Source organism: Eretmochelys imbricata, chromosome 1, assembly GCF_965152235.1.
Source record: "Eretmochelys imbricata isolate rEreImb1 chromosome 1, rEreImb1.hap1, whole genome shotgun sequence".
NCBI lineage: Eukaryota > Metazoa > Chordata > Testudines > Cheloniidae > Eretmochelys > Eretmochelys imbricata.
Genome location: NC_135572.1, coordinates 187076679 through 187100474, shown reverse-complemented (window position 1 = coordinate 187100474; position 23796 = coordinate 187076679). Strand labels below are relative to the sequence as shown.

General features: G+C 42.5%; 1 protein-coding gene across 1 annotated transcript in view; it reads left to right on the top strand.

Moving 5' to 3' along the window:
• Positions 1 to 23796, top strand: part of PTGFRN (prostaglandin F2 receptor inhibitor) — a 55083-nt gene that overhangs the window by 26506 nt on the left and 4781 nt on the right. Inside the window, exons 6-8 of the mRNA XM_077816084.1 lie at positions 1881 to 2300; positions 13950 to 14057; positions 22182 to 22487. Of these exons, the coding sequence (XP_077672210.1) occupies positions 1881 to 2300; positions 13950 to 14057; positions 22182 to 22487 (834 nt within the window). The remainder of the gene's footprint in view (positions 1 to 1880; positions 2301 to 13949; positions 14058 to 22181; positions 22488 to 23796) is intronic.

The window sequence follows — 23796 nt, the reverse complement described above, 5'->3', positions numbered from 1 at the left end:
TGTGGGGGGTATGTGTTGCAGTCTTACTCTAGCTTATTTCCCTGTTGCCCTGTAAAGTTTTGCCTTGCACAGCGTGGCTGGGTTTGTGTTTAATATGCAGTCATTTTCATTACTGGAAGAAAATTCACTGTCGCAAAATCAGTACTGAACACTGAGCTGACTCCAGTCTACTGTTTGCACTTCTGTGTTTTCTTGCCATAATAACCAATAGATACCTTGACTCGTGTGGGTTGACTGACAAGTTAAATATACTGGCATTGTGTGGCGCAGGCAAAGGTTAGACAGAAAGCATGCTCACGCAGACCAGGTTAATATGGTCTCCCAAATGGCTCAGGGGGTTATGCTTTAGGGATCTATCTTGATTTGTTTAGAGGGGATGGGCAATGCCAATCCAGAGGCTTTTTCAGCTTATAATGCGTGGGTAGGTATGTTGTACTCTCTCCACTGGAAGGAGCCATAGCTCATGAGATAAATGGAGGATCAATCCCAGCAATGAGAGCTGGAAAGATGATATTGGGGTCATCTTTTCCCACCCACTTCCGCCAAACTAGGACACTGTTGGAAGTTAAGAGAACCCTGTATTCCTTATGGAAGGGATATGAATTGGAGCCCTAGTTGCTCTTTGTCTCATAGATTGGCCACAAGGCCTTCATATAACTTCTTTTGTTCTATGAAATGTAACTAGTGCAAAGTTCTTATCTAAACATGGAAATGTCACCTTGTTTGTAAAATGAGCTGGTGGAAGTTAAACTGAGAGTTGTAAATTGATGCATCTGTACAGCTATTTAACTGACTTTTATAAATTGACTTTAGTGAAACCAGTGCAATTTCTGTGTGCAGACCAGGACATAGATATGGCATTTGGTGTCTTAAGTGCCTCAAAAAGTAGGACCCTTCTCAAGTGTGTGATCTTTCCCAGTAGTGAACAATATACTTAAGTTTGCAACTCCGCTACCTTTATCTACCTCTGGTCTTTGGTTTTTGTTGGTTTTTATTTTTGTTTTTTGCCTATAATTTTTTTGATTCTTTGCTCTTAAGCTCAAATTTTCCATGTCTGGGGGCTCTGCTCCCCTCCTACATGCAGAACTTTTGAAAATCCTGTCAATAAGGGATATTTAGGATTCAGGCTCCCAGAGATTGGGAAGGAGCAGGGAAATGTAGGGCAAGTCCTCTGCTCTTTTTTTATTGTAGTTAATTATGTCAAATATGCAACTTCTAACATTCCAATATTAGTTATGACTGATTTAGACAAATAAGTAGAGTACAGGTGAGAAGTCCAGCGGTGGAGGAGATCTATCCTGGATTTTTTTCCTATATGTAGAAGTGTGAGGGGGACTTTTTTGTTTTTGTAACCAACCCTCCTTATTCTCTGATCCCAGCTGATCTTGCAAGGGTAGGACACTACTTGAATGGATCTTCAAGGCAAACCCATAGTGCTGCAGGAATTGGTGTTGATCCAAAAGGCTGTAATTTTCATTTTGAATCACTGGTGCTGAACCAATGCCCCAGCACTTTGATCTGAAATGGCACTTCCTATAGCAACATAAAACTGAGGCCCTGATCCCTTTAGGGATTTATTCAAATGTAGGGGTACTGTCCTTGATGTTCTGGCCACATCTGACTTGAGTAATTAAGTTCCACCTGTCACAGTTTCTCTGCGGTGTCTGTCAGGAATAATGTTCTTCATGTCCTATCCTAAGCTGTTTATGTAACAGTGTAGGCTGTTAAATAGCAAGCTGCACACTACACCAGCAATAGGCAAAGTGTTCTAGGACTGTGTCTACTTTGTTCGTGAAGCATTTTGAAAATCTGCTGGGTTGTAAGGTGCTACATAAATGCAGACTGCTATTTATTGCTTCTGATTTCCTTCCCTCTTTCAGATTATACACTAACAGTGGAGGCTGTGAAACTGAAGCCGTTCTTCATGGCAGGACACACTTTTGAGATGATATGCAAAGTGTCTTCCCAAAACATCAAGACACCGCGTTACTCTGTTCTCATTACAGCAGAAAAGCCACTGACTGATCAGTCAAACCCTAATGGAACCACTCGCATAATCTCCTTGAACCAGGATTCGGTGGTAAGACTGGAAGACTGGACAGACCAGGCCCGAGTGGATGGTGTGGTCCTGGAGAAGGTTCAGGAGAACGAGTTCCGCTATAGGATGTACCAAACGCAGATGTCTGACGCTGGCCTGTATCGCTGCGTGGTGACCGCCTGGTCCCCAGGCGGCAGTGGCATGTGGCGAGAGGCAGTGAACGGCTTATCCAATCCCATCCAGATAGATTTCCAAACCTCAGGTCAGTACGGAATTCAGTGTATACATGTATGTGCTTTGGGAGGGAGCTGAGTGCTGCATGGTGCTTGTGGCAGTGTCCCTAATCTCTGGGGTCGTTGCTGCTATTCCTTAGCTCGATCTGAGAGCATCTCCATGCTGAGATGGGTATGGTCACTAGAATGTTGCGTATCTGCACTCCCCTGGCACTTCTCTGCTGTTCATTGTGCCTAGTTATATCTTGGAATACTTTAAATGAACTGTGTCTGACCTTGGAGTCCTGGCCCACATTCCTTCCTTCGCTAATACAGGCTTGAAAGTCTCCCATGGCATGACCTATCTCTGAGTGGAGAATGGCTACTACGCTTGCCAGTTCAGTCACTATATTGCTGGTATATAACGATTGCTTTGGGAGAGCTTTAACGCTAAAAAGCCATGGAGAATCCTATTTCTGTTCTAAAGCAAACTTAATTAGTTTGGAGTAAAATTGCCCAAGTGCATTTCCTATCAATATAATTGCAAAAAAATCCAGGAAATTGCCAGTTAAGCCAACTTTTACATTGCAGGAGCCTCTGCTTGCATGCACCACTACCCAAACATCTTAAAACCCAATCATACTTGGACTCCAAAGTGTGACTTGGTATTTTGAATTTCAGCAAATACACAACTGCAGTGCATGCATCTGTTCCTCAGAATTACACTCAAACTCACAGCCTTAGCTGCTAGATTAAACTATTTCCGTGGATGTTGTCTGTCCATGGGTATGATGTCTGTGTGCACTTGAGTGTGACTGAGGCATCAGATAGGTGCGTTTCTGATTTGTTATACATTGCATTGTTACATTTTTATGGTGCTGAACCGTCTGGGAGGGTTTTGAGTGGTTATACAAGAGCTGAGGCTGCTCTAGATGTTGATGTTGGTTTAACTGGCAATTTACTGAATTTTTAGTGATTACATATTTCAGATTCCCCAAGAGCATTTCCATCAAAGTTAACGGCTCTGTGGGCAAATTGACCCTGTTTTTTTTTTAATGTATCAATGCAGGTAGCAACTTTGTTTTTATCTCTGTTCCCCATGTGTTCCTTCCCCTTGCACCATCTCACTCCTTCTCTGTGGTCCCACGCACGGCCCAGAGTCACATTAGGTGCACAGTATCTGAAGCTTTGGGGAAGAGGAATTCTGGGTTTGGTGAGAGGACAAACATTTGCACAAACTAGGATCTGTTCATTTCCAGTTGTCCAAATAATAATGAAATGATCCTCAACCAGCCGGTATTTAAATCTGAAACATCTTATGGCAAGGGCCACAGGCTAAGCCTTAAGCAGTCATCATAAAACGATGTCCTCCACTGCAACTGTGCAGGGCTCAGAAACTAGCACTGCTAGGCATTACTCTTTACTCCCTCTTCCCTTTTTGCTTCTAACCATAAAACAATCATTCTAAAAGCAGACATTACCCATGCTCTGGTTCCATTCAGAGTACCACGGCTCGTGGCTTATCGCTCCAGCAGGATGCGTGTTACCTGAATGCTTGTGTTGCCAGTGTACAACGAGTACTACGAGAAGCCTGAAAAGGCGAGCCTTTTTCCCCTACCCAGAGCCTCCCTCTCCCCCCGAGAAAGGGGGGGGGGTCACTAATACGACTCTTTTGAATGTGTTCATATGGTGTCACTTTGTATTCATGCCAAACAGTTTGACAAAAAAGGCACTCCATTAATCTCCACAGTATGGAGGAAGACCTGTGAGCTTGTAAGTGATGGGTCTGTTTGTTGCATTGCCATCTTTCCTGGCCAAAAGAGAATCTTATTTCCCTTTTCAGTCCTTCCAAGAGAAGAAAAAGCTGTTTCCCAAAATAAATCTGGCAAATAGCAAAGGCTGATTTAAAATTTTCACATTGGCAATTCAAGTTTCATGGCACATGAACAAATTTCACAGTCTTATCTGGTTCTGATTGTAATATCGTCTGCACTGGCCTTCCCAGTCCCCCCGAGTAGTAGCTTTTCTAAAAGCTCTCTTGAATCTCGACCTGTTGCCTCACTTTGACTGAGTGATTAGCTGACATTTTAAAATCCTATTTGTCTGCAGGTTATTTATTTGGGACCTTTTCTTGAACTGTCTGAATATAGTTTGGATGGGAAATGCTGGTGTTGCCAGACTGAAGCATCTGTGGAGAAAAAGGAACTCGTCAAGCTCAATTAGAAGGGACGTTGGCAAACATGCCAAACCAAAAAGACGTCCTGCTTATCATTAGGAATAGGGGCACACATGAGAGTGCATACCACACCTGCCTTCCTCTAGCTCCATTCCTATCTCCTGTGCCTTTTTGTTCTGTTCTTGGATTCAGACAGGCGAGTGAAATTTAGAGGAATGATTACAGGCAGATACAATACACCTAGCTTTCTAGGGGGAATGAATATCTATGGTTGGCTTACATGAAAGATGGGTTAAAATACAACTTAAATTCAGGATACAGTATGGATTGAAGTAATAGTTACATAGATGAATAACAAAGGTAGGGAGAAATTAAAAAGCATAGTTCGAGGAGAAATGTTTCTACTCAGATTTGAAGATATCTCACCGGCCTCAGACAGTGCCCAATAACGGTAAAGGTGCTAATGCAAATTAATTTACCCTTATATCTCCTCCATGTCAGACAAGAGGTGGTATGCCTGTTTTACGGATGAGAAAATGGGCACAGAGTCAGGGGTGCTGGAACAATTTGTATAGTGGGGGTGCAGAGAGCCACTGAACCAAACTGTAAACCTGTTATATAATGGAAACCACTTCACGCCAGGGAGTGCGGCAGCATCCCTAGTTCCAGCGCCTATGCACAGAGTTTGACTTGATCGAGGTCAAGGTCAAGAGGCAGAAAGGTAAGGTAGGCTATTCCACATGGCAGACTCTGCAGAAGGGAAGGCACTCATGAAGACGGTGTGAAGGGAACAAAAGCCAATGGGTGGGGAGTAGTGAGATGAGGTCCTTGACATGAGTTGGAAGAAGTCCATGGAGGACTGAAAAAGCTATAAAGTGCCACTTTGCAGTAAATCCTGAACTGAGTGGAGGCCTGATGGGGGTGAACTCTGACTCGCTCCGAAGGATGCTTCCATCTTCTGTTCGGTAATAGTGCTGCCTCACCATCTGGAATTCCTGACCATTTAGAACTGTCACTGCTGACCAGCAAGGCATTTTAACTGCTGGTGGTGGTTTACAATCAGGTTATTTATCTAAACAATTAACAACTGTAGTGTTCCAATCTTCTCCAATTTGACAAGCTCAAACTATGACCATATCCTGAGTCCATGCTTTGGGGGTGGGGGGAGGGGAATAAATAAGAAAATAGAGAAACTCTTTCAGCAAAGGAAGTCCTTAATGAGTGTTACATGAAAGCTTTTAGTGGTTGTAGGACTATCCTTCTGTGTCTTTATTGATTTCTGTTTGGAGCTGGGGGACTTGTTGGATTGGAAGTCCTTTCCTGTAACCTGGCTTCCTCCCAGATCTGTTTTGTCTGAGCTTGGCTGTGTTTCAAGGAAAACTTTTTTTTTATTGCACATACACCTTGTGAAATGTGAAGGAGGCCTGTAAGATTTTTATATACGAGCTGGAGACTGCACACACAAACTCCACCAATAATGATCTTGAAATGTGGCATTGTTATGAAAAGTTTTTCCATGAATATCTATGGGAAAATGTCTCCCTCCAGATTCTGTCCCGTGGTGGCACGACTTGCTGGCTGCAGGCAGAGGCAATCTTGTTCTTTGCTCAATGCTGCATAAAAATGAATTTACTACAGTAAATTCGTGGTCTGAAACTTAAAGGGAAAAACCTACTTGAAATTTCATTAATTGAAAGATGTGATACAATCTATATTTCAGAATCCCATAAATTAGACGTTTGTGGGGGAGAAGCGGAAGGGAACTATTAGGTATAGTCTGTGTACTCCCAAAACCTGAGTCGATTGGAGATTGTTCCCTAGTGGATAGCTTCATAGATTTTTTTTTTTTTATGGCCAAAAAGGACCATTGTGATCATCTGGTTTAACCTCCTGCATAACCTGCCACAGGACTTGTTTTAATTCCTGCTCCAAGTCCGATAGCTGCGATTGATTTAAAGCATGTCTTCTAGAAAAACGTCCAGTCTTGATTTAAAGATTTCCAGTGATTATCCAATGCTCTTTTTTAGTCTACTTTGAAAAGTATCCTGAAATGGAAGAACTGTCATTTCCTTTGGGAGATTATTCTGCAGTCTAATAGTTCTCACTGTTGACAAATGTTTGATATCCAGCCTGAAATCTCCTTCTCTTAATTTCATGCCACCACTCCTAGTGACATCTCCTGGCACAACCCTAAGCAGTTCTTCTCCCTCCTTAGTGCGTGCACTCTTCAAATATGTGTACATGTGTCCTCTCAATCTGGCCAAACTGTGTATCTATTTAGTTCTTTTAACTCCTCACAAGGTAGTCCCTTTCATAGAGCATACTCCTCCAACCCAAAGCTCATGATCCTTCCTAGCCCTCCTTCAGACCAGGCTTCTTAAACATTAGAACTACTTGTAACATGTTGAATACTTTCCATCTCAGGGTATAAACCATGCATTTTAGGTGATGTTAGAGCTGCTCCTTGATACAGTGCAACACTCAGGCTGCCTCTTGCTAGACCAGTGCCTCAGTTCTCTCTGGCCTAAAGGACCTGTTGTTAGCCCACTTGGAGAAATTCTCCGAGTCCTTTGAGGGCAAAGGTCTATTTGGCAACTGAAAGGTGCTAAATCAACAACCCTGGAGACTGGCGATTACTAAGACTCTGAGCAGTGCTAACTTCTTATTCCACAATATGTCTTTTCACTGCACTCACACGGGATCACCATTAAAAGAGAGGAGTGTTCACTTTCTCATAGTCCTTTTCATCCTCTTGCTGAGCTGGGTAACAAAGGTCTAATTAGCACTTAACTGCATGTATGGTTTTTGTGAAGCGGATCCCTATCTGTTAGGCCTCAGACTGGGACTAAAACATTCATTTCACACAGGTCGTTGTACAGCCGTCAGATAGTAATAGGTTCATTTTCTTCCCAGCTGGACCGCAGTTGAGCCAGTGACCTTGACATGAAAAGCCTCCTACTCTTGTACTCAGAGGCACCCAGTCAGCCTGCAATTCAGATGGCTTATCCCATAGCGTTAAATTCTTTGCCATCATCCTCCCAGATAGTATTTAGAATGGCTTCTCCCACAGCATGGTTACACAGAGATCCAGTACAGTTTTTCTGTTCCACAGAAGTGCTTTGGTGGGGGATGGGGGGGGGGGGCATGCGTGTGTGATAATGTGCTTCTCTAAAATAAGATGTACGAGAGAGAAGAATCGAGCTTGGCTTCATTCTGCTGGCTGCCTCCAGAGAAACCCCAGCAAAGGCTGAAAGCTGGTGAAAGTCAGAAACAAAAGGGAATTTAAGAAGCTTCTTGGTTGTAATCTTCAACTCTGGATGATATCTGTGTATGAGCTCATTACACAGCAATGTTTTATCACTTGTTTTGGAAGGAGCAAAGATAAACCAAGAAATGTTGAAATGTGAGCTGAATATTTGTTGTTAAACTTCAAATTAAAATAAAACCGTGCCCCCTGCTGACCTGGAGATCTGACTTCTCCCTTGCCTTCTCTTCCTGCGTCACTCACTCACTTGATCAAATATATTTGTCTTAATCAGGGAAGTGAATGAAGAGCAATACAGCAGAAACTCCCTGGCAAGAAAGCCCTGTATTTTCTACCCTTAATTAATGGATAGAAATATGATTAGTCATCATAGTTTTTTCCTCTCGTCAATTTGTAGTTGGAAATATAAACCACAGATTAAAGTACAGAGGGTTCTTTCCAGGAATAACTATTATGAAACTTGGGATGGTGCTGGTTAGGGAAATCTATATAGAAAGAATAAAGGCGGTGGGGGAGGTTGAGAGAAGGAGTTTATTACTTAGAGAAGAGCAGATTATGGTCTCTTCAGTGCAATAGTGGATGGCTTGGTGCCAGGGCAGTTATGAGTAATATTTTTGAATAGAGAGAATTTGCAGATTGCATCAATTTTTCCTCACATGGTTTATGGCACTGCTTGATTTCAAGTAGAAAAGGCACACTACAATGATTGCTGTCTGGCTGTTGAGGAAGAGAGTATATGACAGAATTCCTTGTTTGTACTTCTGATTCTGAGTCACTGTTACCTTGGGCAAGTTACTTAACTTCTCCATCCCCCACTTTTCCCATCTATAAAATAGGCATAATACTTGTCTACGTGAAACTAAATTTGATTTTTGTATAGTGCTTTGAGAACACAGTCTAAAATGCAGTAACGGAGGCCAGAAGTGAAGGTTGCCATCTTCCATTATAAATCCTTTTCCCCATTAATTCTAACTTTCTGAAATGTTTATTTTGGGAATGAAATTTTCCGCGCTTTACTTGGTCTTGATCCAGCGATCTAGAAAGATTGATTGCTATCAATTCAGCTGTTTTTATTTTAAATTCTCTGTATGAGTCTTTAAAAATAAAAGGAAAACAATCCTTAAACTCTGAGTTATACTTGCACAAAACCTCTATCAACCAAGCCAGTTTTGTTCAAGCCTGGCTTCTTGTGTAGATGTCTGAGGTATAAGGAATAAATCAAGCTTGATGTTGTTTGAACCATTAGCTTTTTTCAGTGTATCCACAGAAGAAATTGCTGTAACTTTTTTTTTAAAATCTAAAGCTAAGTTACTTCAAACTGCTAGGCACTGAGATGTACTCTATTTTTTGGATGGAACTAAACTCTGGCCCAGAATTTGGGCCTGGAGAGTTAACCAATAGCTGCATTCAGAAGGAATTAAACCAGTAAATCCTGGTTCTGGAATTTACAAATTCCCATTTAGCAACTTTTACTCTTGGTTGTTTTTAAAATTGTGCTTAACCTCATTCCTCCCTAACCCCCCACTCCCAAAATCAAGGTGGTGTAATGTTGGACTTGAGTAATCAGTCTTTCAAAAATGAAGAGATGAAGAGCTGTGGTTGAAAGATCTATTTTACCTTTGCCATTATTATGTTTATAGCTTTTTAATATAACAACTTTTTAACCTTTACAACCATAATACAGGTTTCAGAGTAGTAGCTGTGTTAGTCTGTGTTTGCAGAAAGAAAAGGAGGACTTGTGGCACCTTAGAGACTAACCAGTTTATTTGAGCATAAGCTTTCGTGAGCTACAGCTCACTTCATTGGATGCATAATATAGTAGAATAAAAACAGGTATTGCTTATTACCTGTGTACGTATGACAGCTTACTGTCTGACTTCGATCTTGGTTTGATTTTTAAGTTTCAATGAGATTTACAAAATGTCAACTTAATTTCAAAACTAGGAAATCAGTTTTCCTTTAATAATGCTTGTCTGTAAAGTTTATGTTCAAGCTTTTTCATTGGATTTCTTAGCTTGAGTCAAAGCTACATTGGAAAAAATCAAGGTCTAAGCCAAACTCGAGGTCATTCAGCTTTAAATGTTCCAGATTTTAAACCTACTGAATAATATTTTCAAACTTGGCTTGATTTAGGTCTCAATGAGAGCTATAAAACAAGTCATGTGATTTGTCAGTACTGTAACTGAAATTTCTTTTTGTAGTTTATAATAGTGACTGTCCATATTTTGAAGTATTAAGTACAGGGACCTGGGTTAAGATGGAGCTATGAGCGTGAGGGAAAACCAACCTGATTTGCATAAATGTCCCAGAAGTCTTTACTGTTGCTCATTTAATTTGGGTGCCCTGTGCTAAGAGGCATGCCTGAAAGCTGCATGCTATTGCACTGATACCAGTGCTTGCCAAGATGCTTTTCTTAGAGCCCTCAGAAATAAAATGCCTAGCTAGCAGGTTTTTTGCTATGTATGCTTTCGCTGACAGATCACAATGTTGTTTTTCTGTGGTAATGGTTCACTGCTCATTCCTGCTCATCTCTTCCTATTAGCTTTAGCTGAAGTCAGGGCAACTGGTTTAAACAGAAAGAAAAGGAGTACTTGTGGCACCTTAGAGACTAACCAATTTATTTGAGCATAAACTTTCGTGAGCTGTAGCTCACGAAAGCTTATGCTCAAATAAATTGGTTAGTCTCTAAGGTGCCACAAGTACTCCTTTTCTTTTTGCGGATACAGACTAACACGGCTGTTACTCTGAAACCTGGTTTAAACAGGGAGATCTAAATCAAGGCAAATAGCACTCTGAATGAAATAAAGATTACTTTCACCTGCCCTTTTTTTTTTTTTTTTTTTTTAAGGAATGGGGAGTTGGTGGCTGCAGGGGCTTTTAGTGAGTTATGGAGCACTTCACAGCTAGGTCACTAGTACAAATCCTGCCCAGGTGGCAAGTGATCAAAACTTGTTACTTTTTGGTTGCGTTTCAGTGGCGTGTGTGAAATACAGTCCAGTTCCTGGTTAAGTGCCCACATCACAAACAATCATAACCATGAGTATTGATTGTCCTCAGGTACTTGCAACTTCTGCAGAGGGACAAAGAATTGAATGAGCCATGAGCTTATCTCTGAAGATGGTCTCTTCAGGCCGGGGTGAGGCACTTTGGTGTGAGAAGTGGAATGGTGCCTCACTGGGAAACTGCTCTCGTCGAAGCCATAATTGTGTGGATAGAGTTTCCCAGATTGTCAGCCTAGCAGCGCTTACTAGAACAAAGCTTTGCTTAAAACATTGTTTAAAAGAGGAAGCCCAAGATTTTTAGTCTGTTGGATGAATGGAGAGGATGGTGACCCCGGAAATGTTTCAGGGCTTTCTGTTGAAGTCCAGCACTTCTGACGTAGGATGATGGTATCCTTCTCTCCTTCTAACTTTCTTTGTGCTTCAGGGACAATTTTCCCCAGCGTGGAGATGATTTGCAGGAGTTGTGTACTCTGGAAGGGAACTAATGATTTTCTGCTGGTTACTGTGGTTTACCCAGGGGAAGTGTGATCATTAAATGATGGACATAGGGAAGCAGCTGCTCTAGTTGTTGCATCAGTATTGCCCTAGAAACTTGGGCATGCTGATGACAAGCCGGGAGATGCAGCTGATGGTCTGAAAGCAGAAATTCTCTTTTATAAGAGATGAAGAAATTTGATCTGATAATAACCTAAGCACATTGACTTATGCTTTTAAGGTCTTTTATGGTAAAGGGTGCTCAGATTCTGCCCAGCTGAGAAGCTACACTGGCAACTTGCTGGGGCCTTGATGGCTACAATCAATGTCTATAAAATGGAGTAAATCACAGATGACCTCATCTTTAATATAGAAACATGACCTGTAGAAACTACAGGTCACAGTGTGCAATGTTCTGCATTGATAACTCTCCCCTCTCCTCCTTCTCCTTCTCTCCCCCCTCCCCCCCCCCCCCCCCAAACACACACACACAGTATCCAGGCTGTGCTTCTGAAACACTCAGCAGGGCAAAGTGACATTGACAAGGATCAGACAATTCTTCTCTCACTCTCTGTCCATGGCCTCTAGGGAGGTATGTACAGGAACTCAAGCTTGATTCTCTTCTCCCTACCAGTATAGTGGCAGGATCTGTGGGAATGCAGTGATTCTCTCCTCACCTGATGTGAGAGTTCACTCATTGATTCTGAAACGCTGCAGTTACTTACTGTAAAATGGGGTGCATGTAAAACAGGAGTGAGTGATGACGGTGCCATTCACATTTAGTCTACACTGCAACACATTAGACTCTGGGAGGGCAGTGGCACTGCAAGCAAACATGACAATCTCATGCATTGAGACTGATGTTTTATAAATCTAAATAAAATCAAATGAAGGGATGCTGGCCTGAACGTGATGGTTAACATTGACTTTGTAACAAGTGCGTTAGCATCTTTAATTTCTAGCTGCACAACTCACTGAAGGCTCACAGGAAAGAGCTTAATTTGTTTTATTTGAAGGATAAACTTTATAACAACACCTCTAATGAAAGTGAGGTTGCTGGCTATCTTTGGAAACAAATTGAATGTTCATAGGAAGATCTTGGACAGAGTCTGAGGAAGTGGTCATGCTAATATTCCTTCCCCTTTGCTTGCAGGGGATCGAGGGGGAGGGCTCAACTTTTAAATGTGTGCCAATTTTAATGCATTTATAAGACACCCATCACCATAGCATCTGAACTTCATAATATTCTAGGTCTCTTATTTCCGTAAATATGTTCTAGCAGACTCTTCAAGTCTAAACCAATAGTTCATACAACTTCTAAGGCATCTTTGGTATTCATTTATCTCCATGTTTTCAGGGACATCTTACACTTTTATATAATGCCTTTCATGTGACAGTGATTTTATAAACTTACATAGGTAGACCTTGCTTCATCACTGCCAAAATGCAGCCATGGGGAGGTGTGGGGGGGGAATGGGAGATTTAACTGCAACAAGAATGTTGCACTACAGTTTAACAGAAAGTAAAGAAAATTATGCCCATTTGAAATCATCAGGCAAATTTAGGAAGCCACAAAGTAATTGCTTCCTCTTAATTGGAATTTTGGCTCTTGTAAAAAGTGCTCTGTAATCTCCGTGGACCACAAATAGTCATCCCCCTGCGGTCTTCAATATCTCAACCAATAGGTTACAGCTAGTGGCATAATGCCCTAATTCCATTCCAGAACATTGGTTCAGTAGTGACTTGAAGAAAAAGTACAATCTACTCAGTCACTAGTACAGCTTCCTACAGAAACCTGGATTTTCCTTGGAGGTTTCCCGTCAAAAGCCTGGTGGGACTCTGCAAGAGTTATGAAGATTCTTGGATTTAAAGTAGGGCCTAGACCTCAGAATGATGGAGACAACCATAAACAGTGCTGTCTTGTTTCTCACCTCTCTGGTAGGTGAATCCTTATTTTAGTGGAGGACTCAGATTATGGGATATTCAGATATCTGTCCTTCAGTCTTCTGCCTACAAAAGAGGTACAGTTCTAGCCATGTAAACCTATGTGAAGTACCATCACTCTGTCATTAATTTTGCACCATGGATTTGGTACTGGTCAAAAGTGGGTGTCTTGATCTAAAGGCTTTTCTGTGATGCCCATCACCATAGTAGCTGAGCACCTCACCACACCCCTGTGAGGGTATATCCATATTATAACCATTGTATAGGTGGAGGAATTCAGACACAGATATTTTGACTTGCCTAGGATCATAGAAGAAGTTGTATGGGGTAGAGCCAGGACCCATATGAAAACCATATGGAATTGTGGCCATATAATAAAGGTTACATGTTCTAAGAGGTGAGTTGGTCTTTGTTCAGCTCCTAATAGAAATGTCCACATCACACACATCAGTGGCTCCGCAATCAAAGCGGGGGGGTTCCCAAGACTGAACAGGTGAAAGACACCCATAGGGGCCTCCTCCAGGGCAAGTGGATGGCATATTGGCAGAGGTCAGTGTGTGGTAAACTCCTCCTGCCATACTGTGCCTGTTCTATGAATCAGTAGAGGACTTCAGAGCTGGTGATTGGTAGTTTCCACCAGCATGAAATTTAGTGTCTTAAAGAATATGCAGGTGGTTCCATAAATCTTCACTTTGAGAGCAGAGGCAATATATTAGTCATCTGACATCAAAGTGCTTCACAAACTAACCTAGATTGTTTTAAGCACTGGTTAAAAGCTTTTGGGTAACACAAAGAAGGAACCTTGAATGAATAATGGGATTAAATTGCTATCTTTTAGGTCCCGTGTTTAATGTCTCAGTGCATTCGGACAACCCGACGGTTTACCAGGGCGAGCTGGCAGATCTGCTCTGCATTGTCACCATCGACAGAGTGGTACTTGAGCCAGGTACTCCACTGAACTTTATTTCATTTTTTGTTTTTTGGAAATAACTCCGTTACCTTCACTGTACTGTACAACACTGGCAATTGGGACACTATTCGAATAGGTCTAGAAATCAAGAACCACCACAAAGCCCCATAATACTAGTCAAAGCAATGGAGAATATAGGAAAATATAGGCCAAAAGGTTATATTTGTATATATAAAACAAACTGGTAGGTTCTCATTTCATATCCTAGTGAAGAGGTGTTCTCATCACAAACCTCCATTACTGTTCACACTAACAGTCCCCATTGCTGGCAGTCTGAGCAAAGAGCCAAAGATTGAATGCGCTGTGGGCCCAGTCACCCTTAGTTAGGAATGAGATTCATTGTCAGGGCAGTGCGGGGGAAAAGCTGTGTATCTTCTGTGGATAGTCATTAAATCTCCACGTGTCAGCTTAGCACTGTTTGTCCAACACTAAACTTACTTTATATCTTGTTTTTACAATTTTAAAATTTAGCCAAGATGCCAACAATCCTTTCTCATTGCTGATCTCTTTAGTAATGAGCCTGCTTCTAGATTCAGGAGCTTTTGTATGAAATACCAAGAAGAAATGTTGCATTCTGTTCATTGCTAACATGGTAGGATGCACACTGAATGCAAACCTTAAAAGGTTATGAGGTTCAGAGACGCACCAAAAGTTCAGATGCCTGCTTGACACTAGCTTGGCTGATCCTGACTTGGGGTAAAAAAACCATGAAATAGCTTTAAATGATATATTTGTGCTTTGAGAACTCAAAAACAAACAAAAAAAACCCTAGGCTTGATATGAGTTTTGGATGAAGGTTTAGTTTGGTTTATATTCTCTTTAATTTGTCCCTATTTGTTATGTAAATTAGTACATGTGGCACTTATGACCTCTGTAAGCATGATGCTTCTCCAAAAAAGATTACATCTTTTATTATAGAAGCGTATAACATGACATACCAAGAGTTAGTCAAGCAGTTTGTGCTGCAGAGGCAAATGCAGTAGGGAAGTAGTCTGCTAAATTACTGCTCTGTGCTGTCTGTGAAAATATGAGTAAAGACTGTAGTGAGAATGGTGAAAACCTGGTTTGTGTGTCTTATTTGAATTGGTAGGTGGGGAGAAAGTTGAGGAATCTTTAATGTTGACAAGATTCATAACCCTGGAGAATGGGCATGATCTGCAGCAATATAATTGTGTTCTTTGTGCCCCAATCTGCCCTTAGTGTGCTTTGCACAAGAGCCCTTTAGAAATCATCAGACAATTTAGTCTCCGTGGCCCATTTTCAGCTCTTGATGCCTCTGAGATTTCCAACAAGGAGGCCACTCAGTGTACATTGTAGTGAGGTTTATTATATGACTGTTCTGGGGGGTATGCGGAGAACAAGAGATTGGAGGTATTCAGACAAGGGGTGGAAGGATGATAGAGAACAGAGTTTTACACTGGAACGGTGACCTCTCCAGGAAACTGCCAATCCCTATGGCCAAGGTGTGAATAGTGCAGTCTCACTGGGGTTGAGATGCTTATTGAAAGCATTGATACTGCTGAGAATTAGAAATGTCCTTGTCACCCAGAGCAATCAGTGCAGAGTTTCCATTATCATAGCACTGAAGATTTTTGTAATCGATTCTGCTTCTGGGAATTGTCTCATTGTGTTTGGCAGATCTCTGCTTCCACAGTTCCTTAAGTCTGTAACAGCTGGGCAAACAGACCCGTATTCAGCTTGTACAGTGGACGTGCACAGCAGGGAATGACTAAGTGTGGAATTGTGACAGGTGTCCAAGTAACTTAGTCAGTGGTCTGTGCAAACATTGTTTAACAAGATTTGAGATTCAAACCAGCCCCATCTGTATCCTCATGGAGAAGCTGCATCTGGGCCCTTCAGGCATGCTAGAGAAACTGGCACCTCTCCAGCCCTCTGCTGGACCTGTGGATGGGAGTCTGATATCTTTTTCTCCTGTTGGTGGCTTGGCTTGTTTTTAGTGAGACATCTCTCCATATCGCAAAACTTAATTCACAACTGGAATTAATAACCCAAACTTAGCAGAGACACCAAGGAAATGAACAGACCATGGAAACTCCCCCCAAATTGGAACTGACACCCAATACTGGGGAAAGCTTGCACCAACTGAATACATACAGCAAGAGTTGATGTACTTTCTGGGTTGACTGAGCAATGTAGTACTGGTCTCCGCCTGCCCCCGGGATGTGGGAAGTTAAGTGAAGGCAGAGCAGACATCACTGCTCTGCCAACTGTCTGCTTAACTTGCACAGAGAGGTAGCACCACCCCTGGCCCACTTGCATCTTCTGGAATATCATAGAAGTCAAGTCTCCATATTAAATCCTTGCTGTTTTGGTCTCTGATGTTCCAGAATTGTTCATTCTAGGTTATCTCTCATGAACACAGACGAGCCAGTGGATTTGAGAGGATCTTTTATTTTAAAGTCCGCAGACGTGTTGCTGAGGGCATTAAGCCCAGATTTGTGCTGAACTATTTTCATCTAAGCTTTGCAGCTCTCCTTCACAAGTGTGCAATTCTAATAGATGTTTATATTTCATGGAGTAAGGTAGGGAAACATCTGGGGTGATCTGTTTTACACGCTCCTTAATTTTCATAACCATCTGTGCAAAGTACTTATAGGAAGATTGTGAAATATTTGCTGTGCTTGAGAGAAGACAATGTCTTTCTCTTTATCAGTCAGCTTATCCTCCTTCTGTTACACCCAGAATCAATTTAGAGTACTTATAATAGTACTGGTTGTAGGTCAGACTTAGGTGGGGCAAAGTAACTTGTCTTAGCTAGCAGTACATTTATCCATCACTGAAGGCACTTTTGGATGTCTCCCGCAGTGCTCTGCTCTGGCCGCAACACTATGCGAAGGAGTGCCGTTGCTGCTCTGAGCCCCGAATGGAGTGTGCGTTATGAAGGGTTGGGACACTGGAACATCTGTCCCTTATAGATTCTTCATCTGGGAGAGCCAGTCTGTTAGTTTAACAGCTGTGATTAGTGCGCTAAATTCAAATGAAATTTTTTTAATTCTTTGAGTAAGCTAGTGTCTCCATTGCCTCAAGGGCAGAGTCTCTTCTATTAGTTCTGTAAAAATTCTTCTTCGAACAGATAACAATGTCTCCCAAATGACCCCTTCATAGGCCTGTATTCTCAGGTCCTTGAGAGTATTACGGTGTCTCTCTCTGAAAAAGTAGTTTTATGTGCTCCAGACAGACCCAGTGAGTGCCCTGGAAAATTAACAAAGCCAGCTTCTTTACCCTGTCTTGAAGAGTGGTTCTCTCAGCTCTCTAGGAAGCCCTGTTCAACCTCATATCAATTTAGCAAACAAAAAGGGGTTTCAAAATTGTGATTCAGCACAATCACAAGATGCTAAAAGAGCTCCATTCTGTCGAGTGGAAGTGCATGGTGTCTAGTAGGTGGGCTGGGAATAGAATTCACTATCTTGAGGACTGAGTAGCCAGGAAAGTAGCTAAAACCCAGACAGCTTAGTCCTGTGTGTCAAATTGGAATATGCCTAAAGATGTGCCTTACATGTTGATGATTCTAGCCAGCCTGGAGGGAGAAAGCAGGACACCACCACATTAGTCTGCATGTAGAGAGGACCTGAGAGTTTCATCACCCAAAGGGATCAGCAGCCCCCTGGATTTGTCACTGGGATGTTATATTTCTCCCTCATAATATCCCAGGGATCATTTAGCCTCTCTTTTCCTGGTGCCTGATATTGACTAATATAAGACTGTATGGCGGGGCAGGGAAGAATAGCAATGAATTTGTGGTGACAATGATCTGTTCCAGTGATCCAAAAATGGAGACTTTATTTTTGTTCCATAATTAAAATTGATACTTAGTATGAACAACGGGGATGGAGGAAAGATTTTTTTTTCTTGCTTTTGGGGATACCAGTGGATAACCAAATATTTAAATATGCTGTTTAATTGATCAGATTCTGGGAGCAGCTGGACGTATTTGCTACTAATCTTTATAGAGCACCAAATTCATGTCCTGCTGTTGCTAAATTTCTAATATTTTGTAATGTGAAAAATTACACAAAACTCAGGAATAAAGCAAATGACTTTGGCACACAGCCCCTTCAAGGGATATAATAACGAGGAAATCTTTCAGGCAGACAAAATCTCCCTCTGATTCTCTGTGTGTCGGTACTGAGTCACTAATTGCGCACTGTGTATACTGATTAATAAGATATGTTGGCATAATACTATTATGCCATGGTGTAATTACAAAAGATAGATTTGGCATTCTCAGAATGACAGCAAGATCTTATAACTTTCAACTCATTATCTCTGTATGAAGGAAAAAGAGAACCTCAAATTAACAGTATAATTTTAAACAGAAAACAATTCTTCAAAGGTATGAATTTGTCTGAGACGTTAAAAGGACTTGTTTGTTAAAATTTTATTCTGCAAGTGTAACTGTGTGTGACTGGGGATTTGGGGGAGGCAATGGGTCAGAGCTGTGTCATCATTGATGTCATTTATCCTGGAGAATGTCCAAGTGTCCTTACTATAACTGGATCGAGCTTGTCTGAAGTAGAATATGTGGAAGTAAGAGGAATTTATGGGCAATGTATGTCTTCAGAGATTGGGTGTAGCCAGGGTGTGTGGACCTGTTACCTCGGGTCACGGTTTCAAACTCAACCCAGCTTGGTGGAGACAAAAAAGCTAATGGCTGTCTTAATGATCTTTGAAATGAGTGGGTGGTTTTCAATCTGGCTTCTTGTGGACTGGTGCCCGCTACCACATAACAGGCCACCTTTTTAGCAGTCTCCACAGAAGTCAAGAACTGACTGGGCTATGGAGATGGAACTCTTCTTCTAGAAGTGGTTGGTCCAGGTGCAGAATGAGGGACACTGGTGGTGAAGGGAGCAGGCAAGATAGAGGGTGAAATTCTGGCTGTGTTGAAACAAATGGGAATTTTTCCCTTGACTTCAGGGGGGCCAGGATGTCACCCTGAGTAACTAAAAGTAGCCTCTGCAGTTACAGGCAGTAGGAATGATCTACAAGGACTGTCTGTCAACAAATGTGCTTCAGGGCATTAACTGATCCCCAGGTGGGGTTGGGTAATGTTTCCCTTCTCCAGAACTGCAAAATACACCAGGTACTTTTATGGAGGTTCTGTGGCATCTTCTGGTACTGGCCATTGTTGCAGTCAGGATAGTGAACTTACTGGGTGAATGGACTATTTGGAGATGCCAGGGTCTCTGTTGCTATATAGTGTGCCCCTATCTGCTGTCTTTCCCTCTTTTCGTTACAGAAGACGTACATGAAAATAGGACATTTTATCCCATAGCGTTTATCTGCTCCTGCTACATATTTCAATCCTGTTTATGGGTACTTCCAGGTCAATTAATGATATTACAAACAGAATTATCCCCTCCAGTAGGGGAATAAGTAACAGAATTTGAAATGCAATACATAGCTATTAGAGAGACAAGGTAGGTGAGGTAATATCTTTCATTTTAGACAGAGTTTTTCTTCAGGTCCTTCCTGAAACATGAAGAGCTCTGTGTAGCTCGATCACTTCTCTCTCTCACCAGCAGAATTTGGTCAGTAAAAGATATTATCGCATCCACCTTGCCTTTCTAATCTCCTGGAACCATCACGGCTACAGCTCAGCATACGTACGTAGATGTGGCACCTGCTAACTACAGATAAGCCGAGGAGATACCCCCTGCAAGTGTAGGGTAGGGCTAGGTACTGAGATTGAAGCTCAATTCAGGACTGGCAGTGCAGATATCCTGCAAAATGTTAGTGTTATTTTGGTTGGACCTTACTCAGAACTGGAAAACATAAACCCTTTCCAGTTTTAGATCTGATGTGGATCCAAAATTGTAGAGGCTGGCTTGGATATGGGAATTCAACTAATTCATATTCAGTATCCCATCCTCCCTCCCCCCTCACTCCCCGCCAACACCAATCTGTATCCAAAATTCATAAGGATGTGAGAGTCAGTTGTGGCCCATCTGTGTGCTTAATGTGTAGGGGAATCAGAGATGCAGATAATGTATAGAAGCAGCAGAATTGTCTAAGGCTGTGTCCTCATCACACTCAAAGCCATGCTAGCCACTACTACGTCTGAGGCACTTGTGTGGTAAGAAGAGCTCAACACAGTTTTCCTTGGACAGTGTGGGCCACTGACTATTTAGTTAAGAACAGTATTAGATGTGTGCTGTGTATTATTAGAGCCCATTGACTACAATGTGGTCAGTCTAGCACACCTCAGGATAAAGTCCCCAGCTCTGGTGATCAAGGAGATAGTGTTAGGTCCCTCCTGCTTAGCTTCCTGACATTGTGGATAGGTCAGATAGAGAATGGTCCATCCCACCCCTATCATCCCTACACACAGATTATGAGAATATTTCATTATTGCTCTCAGATGGAATCCATCTTCAGCTGGAGTTTAGACAAGTTTGTTAAGTCATTGTTTTTTATGGTCTCTTTCTTTAGCAGCTTTCTGTATATTACTCATATATAATAGCATCCATGTTGGTTTTCTAACCCGCTGTGCGGTGAATTGGGGTATTAACACAGAGGATGTTGCAGAGATTAAACTGCATCCTCAGCTGCCAGCCTAATAGGGTTAAAAGTGCAGATCTGCTAAATGGATCAATATGATCTTGTATGAGCACGGAAAGGGACGGTAGTACTGATGGACTCTGACTATCTGTCAACTGGTGTTAGAGGTGGAAGTCACTACAAAGACACTTGGTAGATTATCTCCTTGCAAGTGCAATATGTGTGAGGCATAGTTCCTTCTGACACATAATTAAAGAAAAACTATGGCAGAAAGGTAGGCTGTTTCATGGGCAGGATGTGAAGGCAAATATTTAGTGATATCATTGTGTGTGTGGTGTTTTATGAGCAATTCTAGCATGCTCATCGCTGTACTACCTGGGGGCCTGCCTTTTTATGTTGAGCACACAGCACACTAACTACAGCTGGGAGGCTGTCTTTTTAGAGGAGAGACTTCTCTGAAAGCACGAGAGACTAGACAAGGTCAAGGATGTTGTTTGGAAACTGTTGCCCGCTAGCAAACTTCTAGCATTCTGCTCCTCAGGCCTTGCGCTTTAGTTTAATCATGTGGGAATTACAACGGTCTTACCCAGCTTCTAGGCTTGCTTAGCAAAGACTCACCTATGAAATTAAATTTGAGATTTCAGTCTAAAATAGTAGGAAAAAGACACAATAGAAGATCTTCTGCTGTCCCCAGTAGGAAACCCTGTCCCTCTCCCAACTATTCATAGCCTTCCTACTGTTGTACCCCAGCCCAACTTCATGACACACTTACCCTCCCAACAAGTACCTGCACGATTTACCCACTGTCCCCTAGTTGCTAAACCTGTGTTTTGACAAGATCTTAATCCCATTCCTCTTCAGCTGCTAAACGCTCATGTGCTGCCCTCTACAAGGGCTCCAGCAGTGGGGCTCTGGCGGCAATTTAAAGGGCCTGGGGCTCCAGCCGCTGCTGGGAGCCCCAGGCCCTTTAAATTGCCACCTGCGGAAGCCAGGTCACCCCGGTACGGCGCACCGGCTTACTTTCACCTCTGCTCACTACCCTTCCTATGCTCCCACTGACAGCCCTTCCCAGCTAAAAATCCCTTGCTACCATCCCTGAAAAAAAGACCCAACCACCCCACTAAGTGTCCTAGCCCTGTCTCTTCGCTTTCTGCTTCCTCTGCTTTAGCAAGTGCCCACGACTCCCAACATCTCTGTCATAATTAGGTAGCATTCCAAGGGTTAATGCCAAATACTGATCCGGCCTACTTAGTTTCCTGCAGTCATAATCTTCTTTGTGTGTCTGGTCAATTCAGAAATGAGGTTAACTGCCTAAGAGTTCATATTTTCATGATACCACCTGCATTGTAATCCTTCTGTGATTTACCTGGTTTGTGCTGGAAAGCTGAGTTGTCAAAGAACAGGGTGTTTTTTTTTGTTTTGTTTTTTGTTTTTAATCTATGCTGTATTTTCAGTCATTTGGTTATAATGCTCCTGTATGTTCCGAGACACCAGACTCTGCCCATTTGCTTACTAAGTGACACTGTAAATACCCTTCAGAGCTCACTGTCCTTGCCAAATTCTGTTTGCCTTCAAACTCAGATGATATGTCCTTCGACGTCTCCTGGTTTGCTGTGCATTCCTTTGCACTGGACAGAGCCCCTGTCTTGCTAGCTTCCTTGGATCGGAAAGGGATCGTGACCCAGGCCAGGAGGAACTGGAGCAGCGACGTCAGCCTGGAGAGGATCAGCCCCATGGAGTTCCGGCTGCGGGTGCATGGCTGTGAGGGCCAGGATTTCGGCAACCATTACTGCTCAATAACCCCTTGGGTGCGATCAGCCACGGGTGTCTGGCAGCGGGAACCGGAGATCAAATCCAAGCCCATATTCATATCTGTGAAAATGGATGGTAAGGGTTTTAAATACTTTTCTTGTTGAGGCTGGGGAATGTACTTGCCACACCGCTGTTGGAGCCCTCAGGTACCAACTATTCCCCATTCTGCATGCGCCCCTCCCTCCAGCCCACCCCCACTTTTAGAGGCCCCTGCATTGTAGCTGCCTCCTTTCTTCCGAAGGTGACTGCACAGGGTACTTCACAGCCCATCTGTACACCTGCTGTATTCTGCCAGTGGGGATGCTAAGGCTCAGGAATACCAGTGATGACACTTTACCCCATGTTGATGATAAGAACACACGTAATGCTATGGGTCTAATGTGTGCTGTCGTAGAACTAGAAAAGCTTTTTAAGTACTCTGCAACTGCCTCTAAATATGAAAAGTGCTAGTTCTATCTGCAGTTAAACTTTGCATTTTCTCTTGCATGTTAAACTTTTAATTCCTGATCATACAATGTGCCCAGCAATGTATCGTGCTTACAAAGGCAAAGCTTTCCCCTTTCCCAACCCGTTGAGTGGCCTGATACTTCTCACACCTAAAGCATCTTTTAACCAAGACTCTCCACATGATATACATTGTAAAGTTACCCTGATGCTGACCACACAAGGGAAGATTAAGCCATGTCTACATTACAAACTCTGGTAAATGTAAGTTCTATCGGTGTAAAGCCACTGCAGTTACTGCATCGCTTGTGCGTACATGACTGCTTGTGTTGGTGCTGCATGTACACACCAGGAGAGCTTGTGTCAATGTAAAATGCGGTGCACCATAGGTAGGTATCCCAGTGCGTCATGGTGCACCCTCTGGTGCAATACCTTTTGGGAAATTTTTGGAACATGCTTGCGCACACACGAGTCACGGGGAAGGGGGAGCAAGGGGTCATGTTCCCACCAGGCAATTTTCTCATCCCATAATGCCATCTCTATCCTATCACGTTTTTGTGTCTTTTTTAAAAACCCTACAAACCCACACTTGTTAGTGTCTGCCATCTCTGACAGAAGCATGGAGCCTGCACAGCTGTGTACTGTTGTCATGAACGTTACAAACTCAGGGAGAATGGTGCTCCGGTATTTGCAGAGCTGCAGGAAGTACCGCAACAACACGGGACATGATGATTTCTTTGAGGACAGATTACTAGGGAACACAGTGGGGAAAAAAATAAAAATTAAAAGAATGCAAGGTTGTTGGCGTTCACAGAGCAGCTGCAGACGGTGGAGTGCCCCTTCTGGGCCTGAAAGCTGAGCACTGACTAGTGGGATCACATCATAATGAAGGTTTGGGATAATGAGCGGTGGCTGCAGAACTTTTGGGTGGGAAAGGCTA